The 15,652-nt window shown below is 45.8% G+C and overlaps 2 protein-coding genes across 8 annotated transcripts in view; both read left to right on the forward strand.

Moving 5' to 3' along the window:
- Window positions 1–3,095, forward strand: part of MND1 (meiotic nuclear divisions 1) — a 41,809-nt gene extending 38,714 nt beyond the window's left edge. For 3 of the 4 annotated variants that reach the window (XM_084518479.1, XM_084518477.1, XM_084518478.1), the window contains exon 8: window positions 410–666. In XM_084518479.1, the coding sequence (XP_084374605.1) occupies window positions 410–516 (107 nt within the window). In that variant the 3' untranslated portion in view covers window positions 517–666. Of the gene's footprint in view, window positions 1–409; window positions 667–1,419; window positions 1,556–2,081 lie in introns of those variants that run through there. The other variant, XM_084518476.1, reaches the window with a different exon arrangement.
- Window positions 3,096–14,049: 10,954 nt separating this feature from the next.
- Window positions 14,050–15,652, forward strand: part of TMEM131L (transmembrane 131 like) — a 77,652-nt gene continuing 76,049 nt past the window's right edge. For all 4 annotated transcript variants that reach the window (XM_084518480.1, XM_084518482.1, XM_084518481.1 and 1 more), the window contains exons 1-2: window positions 14,050–14,207; window positions 14,420–14,490. In XM_084518480.1, coding sequence (XP_084374606.1) covers window positions 14,084–14,207; window positions 14,420–14,490 — 195 coding nt within the window. In that variant the 5' untranslated portion in view covers window positions 14,050–14,083. The remainder of the gene's footprint in view (window positions 14,208–14,419; window positions 14,491–15,652) is intronic.

Genomic DNA, 15,652 nt, shown 5'->3' on the forward strand with positions numbered 1-15,652 from the left:
AATATGGTTTGTAATTTTTTGTTTAGAATTCATCTACTACTGCTGGACTGCTCGCTATTATCTGTTATGCCAAGTGCAGCTGACTATAGTAGTCATAGGCTTCTGGCTATTACTATTCTCTGTCTTCATTTTCATTGTTTTTTTTACTGTTTGTGAAGAGACAAAGTTATGTATTTTGAAAATAACTTTGGGGGTGCAGTTGTCACGGCTTTGTATTGTTGATGACAGGCTGTTATCAAGATGTTTAGAGAAGTGAGGCTCCTGTTTTCTGTTCCAAATCTACTTAATAGTGATGTTCTTGACCATGTACCTTTCTCTAGAGCTGGTGCAAATGGATTTGGTGTATGCAAGACCACAAGTCACACTTCCTTAAACATTCAAAACTGTATGTTTTCCATCCTGTTTACAGATAACATCTTTGCAATAAAGTCCTGGGCCAAGCGTAAATTCGGATTTGAAGAGAGCAGAATTGATAAAAGTTTTGGAATTCCAGAAGATTTTGATTACATTGACTAGTTGCTCGGCAGTTGATTGCTGACATAATTGTACATAGTTTGTTAAATATCTCTCAGCTGGCATTTAAATGTGTGCTTGAATCCTCACCAAAATGACTGATCACCCTTTAATTTGTAGTTTTTTGTTAAAGTTAATAAAATACTAAAAATATTTGTTGCATTTCATTTTTTTGCTCCTGTTCTCTGGACAATAAATCACTTGGTTACTCATGTGAGACAGACTAAGAATGGAGAGAGGTTATTGAGGATAATTATCACAAAGTCCTGAGACTATTTTTTTTTGCTTAACTGAGAGCTCTAAGTACTAAGAGCTAGAAGACTGAGAGATTTATGTTTAAACAGGATGAAATGGAATGGAAAACACTGGGAAATGTGGAATAGAGTGAATATTTCCTCATCTAGAAACTGAAATACAAAAGAGGCAAAACCCATTAATGGCAAGCACTGAGACAGTAGCAGTGTGAATTGAAAAGATGTTTAATTTCAAGTTGTTCTTTATTGCATTGCTAGAGCTGCTTGGGAGTTTAACAACAAACTTTTGTTTGTTGTTGGAAAAGACTAGCTCATTGGAATTAAGTCGTCTCCAGTAAATGTACTGGATTAGACAACAGTCATGCTGAGAAAACTTCTCTGGTCAAGGCCTTTACTGAGTAGAAGAAGAAGGTGAGAGAATCTGTGCGTCCATTCACACCACATTGCAATGAGATTTTGGATGTTAAACTGGGATGTGAGAGACAAATTCAATTTGCTGTTCAAAACTGAGCATGGTAGGGCTATTTGGGTTTACAGGCTTTTTTCAATTTTAAACTAAAAAAGCAGCCCACCAAAATAATATCAAGTTTCAGGTTGTCTCATTTTTGTTTGGTGAACTTTCACAAGTTCATAATCTGCTTCTGGTTTCTAGCTCTCATCAGTGCATGGCTACAAAAAGAAGGTTTGAGAGTACAGACTGGGCTTGTACCTCCCGAAGCTATGGATTGTGAGACCACATTTCTGCTGTGCAACTCCGGAGGATATAAGCTACACCTGTCAGAAGGCAGGTATGCCTGCTGCAAGGGAGATGCATGTATCACTAGAAAGGGTCTGCCTTTTTTGTAACCACTGATGAGAGCATTGCTGGAAAGGTGACATGTAGCGAGAGAGATGCTCAGAAGCTTGTCTCTTGTGATTTTTCCAGTTAAAGAGCTTCCGTTTCAGTGTATGTTTAGATCCAAGGATTTCAGGTGTGCCCCTGGCTATTGTCATCTTACTTCTATGAAGTTATTGGGAAGATACCAAGTGGAAAATTTTTCTCATATAGAGGTAGCATGGTAAGGTATCTGTTGCCTAAGGAAAATGTGTGTGATGCCTGGCACGTAGTAAAATGTCACTGTGCTTACAACACTGTTGCAATGGAGACATTTCGGTCTCTGCATGTGGAAGGATTTTATTACTAATATATCAGTGTGTGCACACCTGCCTTTGAGAGCATGGATCTGCCACACACAAGGTGGTGATGACCCAAAAAGCTTACTTGTGTTAAGGAATGCAGAGCACATGAACTCTTTGATGGTGCTTACCTTATAGAATCGCTCTGACATGGATGAGCTTCTGTTCACCAAGGAGTCTCAAGTAACTTATGGTCTGGAGCTGTTGGTGCACGAAGACTTCCTATGGTACCTGGAACAGCTGGCTTACATTGCAGGAAAAAGGGTTTCTTAAGGAGTTCTACTGTTTTGGCTGCTTTCCAAATTCAAGAAGGAAATGAAGATGACCAGCTATGTAAGTTTAGCTGCAATATTGTGGCTTCCTGTCTGTAGGGTGAAAGCGCTGTGAACTGCAATAAAGAATATAATAACAAATATAATGGATAAATAAATGTGATTGGCTGCAGCATCTCTAAGCAAGTCTACCTCAGCCAGCATGAACAATACTTCTAAAACATCAAATGCAGCTCTAATGCTTTGGATGCAAAACTTTAGTAGAAGCACAAAGAATTTTTAGAAATATATTTTTGTAGAGTTTTTGTTTCGTTTTGCAGGTACGGAACAGAACACAGAAGTGCAGTCATTCTCCTGTCTTCTACTTCTGATGCTGGTTAGTAAGCATGTAGGTGAGAATGTATCTCGTCCTGTAAGAATACCATTTTGGAACAACCAAGACAGAAATTTCTCAGCTAAAAAGAGGCAGTGAAGAAGAGTTACGTTATCAGAAACTGATGCTTATTCCTGTAGTGGAAATGACTTACTTTATGTTACCTTTCTCATGATTCTACGTTTTTCATGCAGGTGACTTTCAGTGGGAAAAGCAAATGAAGTTCCCTTCTGAGACAAATTGATAATTTTTATGATTTGAATATTCCAAGACACATTGCTGCATCACGTTTAGAAGCTTTTCTTCGTCAAATGATAAGGCTTCTAAACCCCATAGTATGGAACCATGTGTGATTACATTATGTGGAGATATGTTTGTTCACTTGGAGTTTTTAGAGAAGCAGAGAATTGTTTTCTGATGAGTTAAAAGTTACCAACAGTTAAAATGATAATCCTTCTGAGATGTTTTTTGCTATTAGCCTGTTATAAAAAATGTAAACAATCAATCTAATCTTGTGCCCTGGTTTGTTTCTTCGGAGTTTTCCTTGCATAGAATCTGGGATATTTCTAAAGAGTCTAACATGAAAGTGGTGGTTTTAAAATGCTCAATTCTGCTGTCACTCTTGTGGTTATGTCACTGCTATATTATGTATATGTCTTCCTCTTTTTTTTTTTTCCTGCCTTGTAGGTTTTTTGCCCATGTAAGGTAGATATTTTCAACTGTTACAGCTAAGTCAGGAGGTCAGGCCCTTACTAAAATTCAGGCTTATAACTGAAACAGCTACTAATGCAAAGTGTGCAGATCAAAGGCAGCTGTTTCTATCAGTCCCCAGCTCTTACAGGAGGACTATCAGGTTCAGCTTTTTCAAAGTATTATCATGATAAGTTTATTGATACAGTAATAGGCTGAAGTGATGGGTAAACCTACTGTTTGGGACTGGTGTTGATTAGTCACAGTGAGGCAAACCTAGACCCGGGATAAAATATTTGTTTGCATCCACTCTACCTGCAAATCTCATCTGTATAAAGAAAGCTTGCTGATTTATACCTGCCCTGATAAAAACCTGTTCTTCTTCAGCTTTCTTTCACCTAGCCACGTGCATGCTCTGTACACCACCACGCATGAACCCTAGAGCTTCTCTTGTGGTGCTCGCTTCTACAGCGTGAAAATGTCAGCAGTCAAAAGGGTCTGTCCTCTGACGTAATTCAGCTGCTAAATCTTTCATTAATGCGCCCTCTGAAATGTCATTACTTTCGCTTTCTTAAGCTTGGAGTGCAGTAACCTATGTGTTTTAGATGGGAAAATCCAGGCTGTGAGGCAAATGGCATGGTGATGCTGTGACTAAGCAGCAAAGCTGGAAGTGAAACTTTCCCAAAGAGCAATGGGAAAAGAAACCCGACCTGTCATGGTGGCTGAGGTGCTGGATGCAAGAGCTCCTTCAAGCAGAGCCCTTCTGTCACCCAAAATGTTCCCAGCAGCTGGATGATCTGGCTGGTACTTGTCTTTACCTTGTTTCTTGCAGAGCTGAGGTCTGTATGATTACATCTGTCATTTCTCTTTCTTTTCCCTACAGCGTTCTTAAACTTTGCACTGGATTTCAGCCAAATACAGCTGGAGGGGCTGCAGTGCGAGCTCGCAGTTTATCTGTTCTGCTTGGCCGGCCGCCTGATAAATAGAGGCTTTCCTTTTCCCACCCGCTAGTTCAGGGACTTGTGAAGGGACAGAGCATGCCAGAGGTGGGAGGAAGAAGGGAAAATGTTGGTGATAGCTGTGTAAGACCTAGAAGCTTTTGGTGCCAGGTGGTGACTGAGTTCATGGTGAGGGTCTGGCAGTGCTGCCAGGGATGAGGTTGGACATGGTACGTGCATCATTTTGGGGGAAGGAACGGGGATCTAGGAAACCGGTCTCTTGGCAGACAGACTTTGTTACTTCTGCTGCTCATGGAGCTGTGGTTACCGGGCTGGGCTTCTGTGGCACTGTAAGTTTGCAGGAGGTTTTACTGAGATAGTGATGGGATGTCTTGCCTGCTCTAGAAAATTGGTGTGCCCCAGAAGTGTGCATGTCTGGTGGCCTGAAGAGCCAGGTCCTAGGCTAGCGCTCAGTGTCATGCAGGTGCTAATAAGATACAACATTTGTGTAAGCACTCATCTGCTCCAGGGATGTACCTTTGCAGCAGCAGCAGCCTTACTCTTCAGTGTCCTTTTTCCATGTTCCTTTTGCTTTTACTCTTCCATTCCTCCACTGTCATTTCCCTTTCAAATGTGCTCACAGAAACGACGTAGGCTGGACGAGCAAGGTGCTGCAGTCTGCACATACAGATGGCTCTCTTACTCCTCTCGCTAACATGCACGTCAGCACACACACCTTCCCCTACACAGCCACACAGGAAAGCAGGCACCTGCAAGTTAGACTTGCCTCTTCAAGCTGTATTTGCAGAAAGCTGTGTCTCAAGAAGAGTAGAGGGCAGAAACATCTGTGAACACCACCACAAGAACTTCTGAACCTTTCAGGGTCACTTCAGAAGCATTACAGTGCCTCAGAAATACCAAAACAGTCTTCACCCTGTGGATAGTTCAGCTATCAGTTGTTACTTCTTCACCCTACCTAGTCAATAACATTTTCCTTTTGGAAAAAAAAAAAATCATTCCCAGTCAAATGTTTACAACCAACAGCTTTCAACCAAAACCTGCTGGGCAATTTCCTGTCTCATTTTTTTTTCTTCTGAAAACCGAAGTAATTCTGAGAAAAGAAGAACCTTTCCACATGAGAGACTTCATTTAAAGAAAAATCCAGCCTTCAGTTTCTAAAAATCTTACTGGTATATTAGCAACCAGCTCTAAAGCAAGTCCTCCAGTCTGAGGGGCACCTTTGTCAGGTCAGGCGGTGAAAGTGGACTGTGCTGGTGAGGAAGTGCAAAAGGGATGCTGTTAAAAACGGAGGCCCCTACAGAAAGCCAGCAGAGGAAGGAGGTGTGTTAGAAGTGAGAATGGGCTGAGCTACCACCTGCACGTCGAGTCAGGGTTCTGCAGGGATTCACCTGCAACTGGGCTGCCTTGGCCCTCACAACTGTCTTCAGGCCGAATGTCTGTGGGGCTCTGAAGACAAGATTTTTATGCTGAGGTGTAGAAAGTCTTATTTCTTTTCTAAAGCCTACAGTGGAGAAAAAATGTTTTTTTCTTCTTCTGTCCATTTAAGAAGAAAAATGGGGGGGGGAGGCAGGAAAGAAGGCAATTGCATCGTTTTCTCAAATTACCACTACTAGCCATGCAAAATAATGCCTCTGCCTGATTCTAGCAATCTGGAGGATTTTTGAAGGAAGCTAAAAGTCAGATTTCCATATCTTGTTCTCCATTTCATAGAAAATTTAATTGGCTATTGAGTCAGATTTTTTTTTTTTTGCCTGCTGTACTCGATAAAAACATAATCCCAGTGGCAAAAATGCTTTTGATTATTTTTTTTTTTGCATGGACATCAATTAATCATCATAATAAACTGTATTCCTCTGTAGGCTTTTTTTCCTCCTAAAATATGTTCTAGGGAATATACTTTTCAATATTTTTAAAAAGCCAGTCAGTTCCTGAGATCAGTAAATAAAACAACAAAAGTCAAGGCTCTGTAGCAGACCTGTTTGTTATTCCATGGCCATTAATATTGTATCTGTGTGAGATGGATATATAAGAAACAATACAGAAAAAAGTGTTACCAAGAACTACAAATCAAAGATTTAATCTGGTGAAAGGCAAGTCCCTACAATTAAAGGTGTTATAGCAATACTGGTTTACTGTTCTGTCCTTGGGTTGGAAGAGGTAAAAATGAAAAGAGTTAAGCAATTCAAAATCAAAGTTTCAAATCAAAATGTTCTATTAAAATTTGGTTATTACAGCTTTGTGGCTGTCTATTTTTATTTATTTTTAAGAGAAAAGAGCCCTTTCCTTATTATTGAATCCCTAAATGATAAGAAGATTGTCTAAACTTAGGACAAAACATGCATAGGCCATACGTCCTCATTCTGAGAAAACATGATATAAAATTGAGTCTGAAATACAGATTCACATACAGGTCTAAAATATGGACCACCCTCTCATCCCACAGCTTCCAAAGCTCTAGGAGAAGCAATAAAAATAGAAAGCAAATACAAAACAGAGCTGAAGACTAAAATGAGGGGGCGAAAAAAGCCCTGCTGACATCTACCCAAAGTCAGCATTTTAATGTTGTGTGTAGGAGAGAGACCCTAGAAATGCCTTTTCTTATCTCGAACTGGTGCTCGAATCCCAGATCAGTGTAAAGCAGGCTTTCTACTCTCAGAGGATATGAGTGTTATCACTTGCAGCCTCACATGGCTACTCCCAGGACAGGAAACCTGGGGACGATGTATATAAGTTACTTTTATTTGCTCACATTTCCGTGTAACAGGAGTGTAAACTTTAGGTGCTGGTGGCTTCACGCTTGCGATGACCATGGCTGTGGGCCTGCATGCAGCGGGCCTCACGGTCATCCTTGGGGCGGCCAGCACCTCTCAGCCTCCCTCGTCCCTGTGGCAGAGAGAGGAAGTGAAACAGGAAAATATGACCATAACAGTATATTCTTAGCTAGCTTCAGCCTGCCAAGCGTGCCCTTTTGTTCAGCCATACTGAATTTTCAGTCAGTAAAAGTGAATGAAATGAGAGAAATTGGCAGGCTAATCGAGCTGGGGCAGAGCATTGCTCAACTTGCTCACAGGCGTGGTGTGCAGCCAGGCTGCCAGGCAGCTGCTGTGGCCTGGGAGAAACCTCCTTTCGAGTTGTCCACCTGTAGTTTCAGAGGGCATGCAGGCAGTGACAGGGTTCTGCTGCGGGTCTATACAGCGTTGCTGCTCCACAGCACTTTGAAATGGATTATTGTAGTTCTGTGGGCCCTCTGACCAAGTCATCAGTCTGGTTAGGGAATGAGATGCTACGGGTTTGCTCTTCTTTACAATAAGGTTTCTATGATAAATGCCTTCTTGTTATTCTTAAAATCAGTTTCCATGGTAATGCTGTTACTGGAAAAATCTTTTTTGTCGATGAAAAGGATGAAAATAATTTCCTTTAGCAATCCTATGCTTAGCCAAGTAAAACTCCCTTTTCATTTGAAACTTATCTATGTCTGGAGGACCCGGACTTTTCCCTCCACTCCCTTTTACCGTCTGTGTCCTGGGGTTCACCACCATTCCCGTGATGTCCCTCTTCCACTCCATTCCCACGCAGGTACTGAATGACTCCTTGACGTGTCTCCACTCTCCTCCATCTGACCTCTTGGCTAACGCTGCTATGCTTGAGTCTCATTTTGACCTCAAAAACACAATTTTGCAGAAGGTCTGGGATGTTCCAACACATTCCCTCCTGGCCCCTCGGAAGGCTGCTGGGTGTGCTCAGCATTCGCACTGGGGTCATGCTCGGGCTGTGCACCTTGCTGGTGGACCTGCCTGTCTTCAGGTCGGCTGAGATCTCTGGCAGCATAGAAACCTTTCTGAATTAGTCTTGGGCCACTACCCCAGACTGCTAGATGAATTTAAATCAATGAGAGCGATTTTGTGAATTTTTCATTCACCTCAGCTTCCCGTTGTCAATGGCTGCAGGAGAGTGAATCACCCTTTTACTGCAGGAGCAACTGAGCCCAGTTATGGGTACAGGAGGATTACGCAGTCTAGAAGAAAGCCATTTTGCCTACTACTTGCTTGCAGAGCCCAAATACCTTTGATAGGATGAAGAATCTTAACAAAGATGGGCAGGAAAGTAGATTTCTGAATAAGTATTCTTGGAATTGACAGAAATCTTATCCCTCTACAGTTTGAGAATCATCTTCAGCTCTCAGTGCTTTTTAAGGACAGATGTATTACCTTAGACTACTTAAAATAGATACTGAAACAAACCAAGTTTCAAGTTTAGTTCATTTTTCTTTGTTTGTTTGCTTTGGGATGGTAACATTTACCATTAGGTTTAGATGTTCTCCTTTTCCCTGAGCAAGTCACATCAAGCAACCTCTGTTTTCTTTGCATGTGTTGGTCATGCTAAATAAAGTCTCTTCTGATTTTTTTTTTTTTTCCAAACAGATATCCCTTATGTGTTTATATCTGTATGAAGCAAGATAACCTAGCTCTTCTGCTGAGGATGCACAAGACAGCATAAAACCTAGATGTAACCTCAGATTAAAAGTTAGGGTATGTGCATGCCAACTTTCTACCTCTGGCTTCTGGGACTATGGATCGTGGAATACGTGGTTCCCTTATTTCCACTGCTGGTTACTTTTACACACACACACACACAAAAAAGACGTAAGAAATATCATGTTCTCCCCTTTCTATTATACATCGTATTAGAATATAAATGTATAAATAATTTTAGAACATGTTCTCCTCTGACTCTTTTAACTTTTTAGCATCATATATTTTGTGTTGGTGAGATCATTACTTAAAGGCATGTAATTGTTTTTGATCGTGCACAATTACATGGCCATAGATAAATCCACATAGTGAGGTGCCGATTCACAATCGCACTGAGCAGTGATCTACTTCTTTATATGCTCAGTTAAGAGAAAATAAAATATTGTGCCATCAGAAAATATAATTCCTTTAAAGAGTGCTTCTAGCTTGAGTGGTAACGTGCTTTTACATCCATATGATTTACTGGCCTTTTCTGTCTAGTCCTCTAGTTCATGCTCTTCATGCACAGCAATTACCAAGTCACAAATATATTTTCCAGCTGAGACTTTCATCATTTTCTCCCGGAAAAAGAGCAGCCCCCCTCTTTGTATTTCAGGGAATTACAATAGTGATAAATCGCTGCTCAAGTGTTCTGTACTAGCAGTGTCTAGCACATCTGTAAGAGAATGTTATTAGCATCAACTCCACTTAATGATTCAATGTATTTAACCTGATTGAAGACAAATGAAAAAAAGAAAAGGTCAATAATATTTTTCTTGTTAATAATGATGAGTGCACACTTGTGCAGGACAGTAAGCCAAGCAAACCTGCTAACCTGCTCCTGGAGCGTTTGGAGACTGAGAACAGGACGATCAGTGGCTCCCACATGTGCACTCTTTCTCCTGGGCAGAATTTGTTCAAAATCAGCAGGCAGCTTCTGTGAGAGGAGCTTGCGGGGGCAGTTCAGATTGGGAAATCAAGGCGGGCGTGAGGTGTGTTGGCCTGAGGGCAGGGGCTGGGGCAACCAGCCCCCTGCTCCATGGGGGCAGGAAGGGGAGATGCTGGCTTGGCCTTCTCCTCTGGTGAAATGAAGAGCCTTGAGGCATTCAGGGAGTAGCACAGGAGGATGCTCGAGGGGAGCCAAGCTTACCCCGCTGGATGTCATGCTGATTTTTATTTCTTCCAGGATATAGATGAAACTGCTGAACTGAGCCACTGCAGTGGCAGCCAAGGAACAGGCAGATGGAAGCTCACCACCCTGCAGAACTCGGCAGCTTTAAGCGAGCCTGCACCATATTTCTGGTGGGTTTTTCTTTTTCCCTCAAGCTTGCTGCCTGACTGTAACAACGCATCTCAGAGCTGGAACAAACCCAAGTGAGGGGGTCCCCGATGCCCCCCAGAGCTGGTCTTCGGCTGACCTCCTGCAAAACAAACTTGCTGAAAAAATGCTTTAGCCTCAGGGATATGCTGTAAATTTCCTTCGTTAAAAATGAGCTGGCGCTTCGGTGACTTGCAGGGACTGTATCCCTAGCTGGGGTGAAACAGGGTTTGCGTTGTTGCCTGCGCTTTTATAGCTGGGAGTAAGCTCGTGGCTTGTAAACAGTACCTAGCAAGTGGGAGAAGAAAAGTGGCATTAAACCCAGCTCTGGTAAGGAGAAAATCGAATGGAAAAATATGCATTTTTAATATGCCACTGGGTAAGTGTATAAGAGCAGAACAACATTCGCTGTAACCTGATATCCCTCAGGAATGAGGGAAAAGCTGACTGCTTGCTCCAGTGAGCCAAAAAATAAGAAAACATGTAAGTGCAAGTGTGCATACGGAATAATGCTTCTGAAAGCCACATGCAAAGCTGAATGTTAAAAAGCGAACAGTTTTGCACTGAAATTCGACCTATTATTATTTGTATGATGGGCTTCAGTATCCTAAAGAAAGCCCCAGTCCTTCTGCATTTGCACAATTGACAGATGGCCGTTTTGGCAGGTTCTAAAGGAAATTTTATACGTTAGAGACCTTCTAATTTCTTGTTGGAACCTAAACAGATTTTGGGTATAAACACATAATGTATTAGAGCAACCACCACGTATTTCCTAGGCTGGATGCATTGTTTTCAGAGGTTTTCTTGTTTGGAAAAGCAGCCCCGCACGGCCATCGGGCATGCTGCAGAGCACATTTCCAGTACAGTGTGTGGAGAAGGAGGCAGGAGGCTGCTGCAGCCGATAGGAGCTGGGCTGTGCGCTGGCCTGCAGCACCTCCTGCCCAGCTGCTGCCGCTGGACAATTCATGTAGGGAACTGCAAGTACACACAATCATTTGGAAGGATGCTGTCTAAGTGACAGTGGCATTTTCAGAAGAAAATGACAGCACTTAAGGCTGCAGGGAAGTGCAGATGTTCTTTGAGAAACCACCACCAAGTCTAAAATTGCTCTCTGGGAAGTAAGATCTTCAACGTGTCCAAGTTGTCTGATTTTTCTAGAGCGCTTCTCTGTGTAACATCTGAAAGGTGATTAAGATGTCTTAATTACCTAGGCTGCTGTAGGAATAAGACAAAAAAGCTGCTCTTTTGGTGTTCCTTTGGGTGGCTCGGACCTCCCTGCAGCCCCACCATGCTGCAAGAGTTCTGGCGAAGACTCCTGAGGAAAGAAAATGACATCAAACCAGCGGGGCTGGCTGCAGGGGCTCTGCCTGGTGCGTGCAAATAGAGCCGGTCTCGAGCCTGTGGCATGAAAAACCCCTGGTACTTCACAAACCTGGCTCCTTACGGTGTTTTTCGAAGATTCCTAAATTCCCCCCTCAGTTTCAAGTGGAAGTGAAACCCAGCCTGCTGCCTAAGCTGGGGGGTTGCAGCTTTGCACAGCGGCACCTTTTCATCGCAGCAGTTGCTCAGTCACGTAACTGCAGGTTGCAGCTTTGCAGTTTCTCCTCTGTTACCCCATGAAGAAATGAACACGTTTGGCTCCTTAACAGAAGCACGTCTGGGACCCATCCTGGCTTGCGGGGCCAGCTTGGGCAAATCCTTCGCACACTTACATGGAAGCCTGGCAGTGCTGTTCTGCAGTGTCATGTCTGGGATAGCAGCAGCACCTCAGGATTTCAAACAAGTGCTTCAGAATAGTTTTTCTATATCAAAGTAGTCTTTTTAACAGTAGTCTTTCCAATTTGAATGCATTTTGAAATTATTCTTAGTTTTGTGCTGTGTATTTCCATGTGACCAGCGTATCTTCCTCCCTCAAATGCACCTACATGGCACTGCTGGCACCCTGGACAGCCAAGCTTTTCCCTGACATCCTGCAGCATTGACTGCTTCCAGTTGCTTTATGCCTCTATCAGGGTATAACACTTTGAGCTAACGCTTCCCATGCCCCTTGTTTTTCCCCAGCTGGTTTGTTTTATTAATTTTTGGTTGCAGTGAAAAATAGTCCAGCTGGGCTGACATTAAGTAGAAATGCATTTCGCCCATATTAAAACCATCTGAAGCTGAAAATTAAACCACATGGCAACTCCGCTGTGGTTCGCACTGGCTCCTTTTCTGCTCCATCGAGCGTTTCGCCTGCAGCTGAGCCCCGAGGAAGGACGGTGATCCTGGGGAAGCAAAGGCAGCCTGTTGGCGGCGATGGTCCTCCTTGTGAGGGCACGCTGCTTTCAGTGGCAGGACTCGGTGTGTAGCAGAGAGGCACTTACTTATTTCCAAACCCACGTGCATGGACTTGGTGCCACCGCAGGTTGAGGACTGGCTACTGTTTGTTTTTGGAGGAATGTTTTCCTCTCGGCTCAAGCTATGGTCAGCATGGTTAGACCGAGGGCAAGCCCTCTTCGCGAGGGGTGTGCATGGCACCCACACAAACCCAGTGTCACAGGGCTGAGGAGGATTCAAAGTCGGACAAATCCTCAGGTTTCAGCAGCTCCCGGGCACGGCTGCTGCATCTCGGGCAGTTTCTATCATGCACGCTCCAGGGGTTGTCGTCTGTTATCCTTTACAGCATAGAAATGTACATAGCAATGGCTTGGAAATTGTTACAGACCCAGAGAATAAATATGTATGTCTGCTGATCTTGAGGGCAGGAACAGTTCAGGATTAAAGACACTTTGCACAGACCCGTAGCTGCATAAACGCAGCGTGCAGTCCACATTTTCTGTTCGCTGCTCTCTCCTTCCTCGGTACCGCAGGGCTCCGAGCCCCGCGTGCAATGCTTGCTACATGATGCCATCTCTTCAAAACGTGTCCCGAGCTCGTGGGCTTCGGCAGCCCAGCGTCATTGTCTCTGAAGCTTTCAAAGCTTCGCTTTAGTTTTAAATGCCTCTTTAAGCACAGACAATGCTCTGACAGGCTTTCTGAAACTAAATGAAGCTTATAAAGCTTTGAACGCTATTGTAACGCGGCGGGTCCCGCAGGAGGCTGCAAATCCTGCTGTGTGCAAGGATCCACCACGCTTTCAAGTGGATGCAGTGTATGTGCTAAAAAATGTAGGCAGAGCAGGGCAAGGAGAGGACAGAGTGTGTCAGCATATTTTTTGAATTACCTAGCATGTGGTGGATACTGCAACAGTAACATTGCCTTTTAAAATAAATAAATAGAAAGTTAGCTGTCCTTGCTGCCTTTTTTTTTTTTTTTGGGTACTCAGGGAAGTTTGGGAGTTGCTTACTTGAGATGTTGGAGGAAGTGCCTCTTTTTGAATGGTTTGCCTAGCCATAAAAATTAAAGGTTTTTGTTTGTTTGTTTTTTTCTCAATCACTGATGGGCTCTACTATGGGAATAACTCAGTGTTGTCCTGTACTGATCGAGTCCTTTGTGCGATTGTACAGGTGTGTTTTGCTGGGCAGCCTCCCATGAAAAATGCACAAGGGGGGGGAAATGGCAAAGTAGGGCAGGTGAGTATGTAGGTCCCCTAGCTGTATTTAATGAGGCTGGGGAGGCAGGGGGAGCCGGTGGTGACTCTGTTCAGAAACAGGAGCGCGATGTTGGTCAACTGTGGCACGAAGTGGGCTGCCAGGAGCCGCAAGCTGATGATGGCCGTGCTGCCAGCCCAGCCAGCACCCAGGGGCGTGCGCGGCGCCTGGCCAACAAGCCCCAGCAGTGGCTGCGGGTCATTGTCTGTGAGGCTGGGACTGGGACAGAGCCTGCTGGTGCCCTTGGGGCCGTGATGGAGCCTGCTGGCTGCCCCAAACGGCGGGGGGCCAAGATGGCGGCGGCGCCTCCCGCCATGCTGGGGAGGGGGCGCGGCCTCTGCGGCGCTGGGCGAGCCCTGCCCGGCGCGGCACCGCCCCCCGCCCCCCGCCCCCGCCCCCGCCCCCGCCCAGCCGCAGCACGGCGCGGCGCGGCTCGGCGCGGCTCGGCATGGCGGGGCTGCGCTACCCGCAGCACGGCGGGCACTGCCGCGCGGCCGCGGCCATGAACCTCCTGCTGGGCGTCTTCCACGTCCTGCTGCCCTGCTTCCGACCCGGCGAGGCGCAGGGGCAAGGTGAGCGCCGGGGGGGCGCCCCCGCTGCTGCTGCTGCAGCTGCTGCTGGTGTTATTGCTGCTGCTGCTGCTGCAGGGGGGAGAGCGGGGCCGCCGCCCCCGTCCCCGGGGCGCTGCCGCGGTGGCAGCCCGGGGACACAAAGGCGGGCGGCGGCGGCTGGCCCCGTGCCCCCCGGCGGTGGGTACATGTGCGGTTTCTCTCTCTGCCCGCAGCCATCGAGCCCATCCCCGGCGTGGTGGAGCTGTGGCAGGCCGAGGAGGGCGAGCTCCTGCTGCCCGCGCAGGTGAGGAGGGTCGGGAGGGCGCTTATAGGGCCGGGGGGGGCGGGGGGGGTATGGGGTCGGGGTGTGGGCTGGGGGACTGGCCGGGGCTGTGCTGTCAGGCGGCGCCCATGTTCCCGGGGGTTGCTTCCCCTGCACGCCTTCCGCCCCTGCCCCCGGGGGGGGGGGCAGCTTCATAAGCTTCATTTTCTCCACTTTCCCTTTTTTTTTTGTTGTTCTTTTTCCCTTTATTTTTTAAAGGCCGAGCGTGCCTGCCTGCCTGCGCCTTTGCGTGGCAAGCGCCAGATGCGCACGCAGTAACCCTGCATATATTTATATTTCGCAGCAGCGCTCAGGTGAAGCCATTTTTATTCCTTTTTTCCCCCCCCCCCCCCCCCTCCAATGACACCTCATTTAGGATGTCACTCCCCCCGTCGTGGCACATTTTGTTTTTTTTTTTTTTTGCTCAGCTCCTTTTGTGGAGCGGTGGCGAAAGCTGCAGCGATCTGCATGGGGCGAGGAGCTGGAAGGGTGCAAATGCGCGGCGCAGCCTGTGCGGGAGGAGCAGAGCTGGCAGCGGTGGCCTGGAGTTTATGGCATTTCAGGCAGGCATTTAACTCGCGGTGACGGACTCAGCCATATGTCGAGCCGTGCCTTCCTAGACTGCGAGGCACCAGGCGTATAACTGGGGAGAATCAGGCCCTTAGGGACGCCGTCTTGTGCGAGAGCACTTCCTTTCTCCCGAGCCATTACACCCTTCTGCATTTGGTGCCCGACTGCCGATACCCACCAACGGGGGGGAAAAACAGCACAAGTGTTATTTCTCACCGCAGCTAGCTTCCTGGGGCCCAGCTTCCTCCATTCCAGCATTATGGAAGCATTTTCTCTTGTACGTTTCATATTCCCACTCCTCCCCCCCCCCTTTTTTTATTTTATCTCTTACGCTGTTCTGAATTTGCCTGCTGCTATTTGGAAGTGTAGATGCGGTAACAGCTGGGGGAAGGTGCAGAGTCTCCGTGGCCAGAGGTGCTCAGGGAAGTCTGCCTCCTGCTTGTTCGCCTTTACCTTGAAGACATTAAGATGCGTTAGATGTAGGACCACGTAATGCAGTTGTTTATAGTTGCTCCTCATAGCAGAGAGGTGATTACGTAATGTTTACTTCCCGAGGAGATTGGGTCCTCTTGGA

The sequence above is a fragment of the Aythya ferina genome, assembly GCF_964211825.1.
Source record: "Aythya ferina genome assembly, chromosome: 4".
NCBI classification, from domain to species: domain Eukaryota; kingdom Metazoa; phylum Chordata; class Aves; order Anseriformes; family Anatidae; genus Aythya; species Aythya ferina.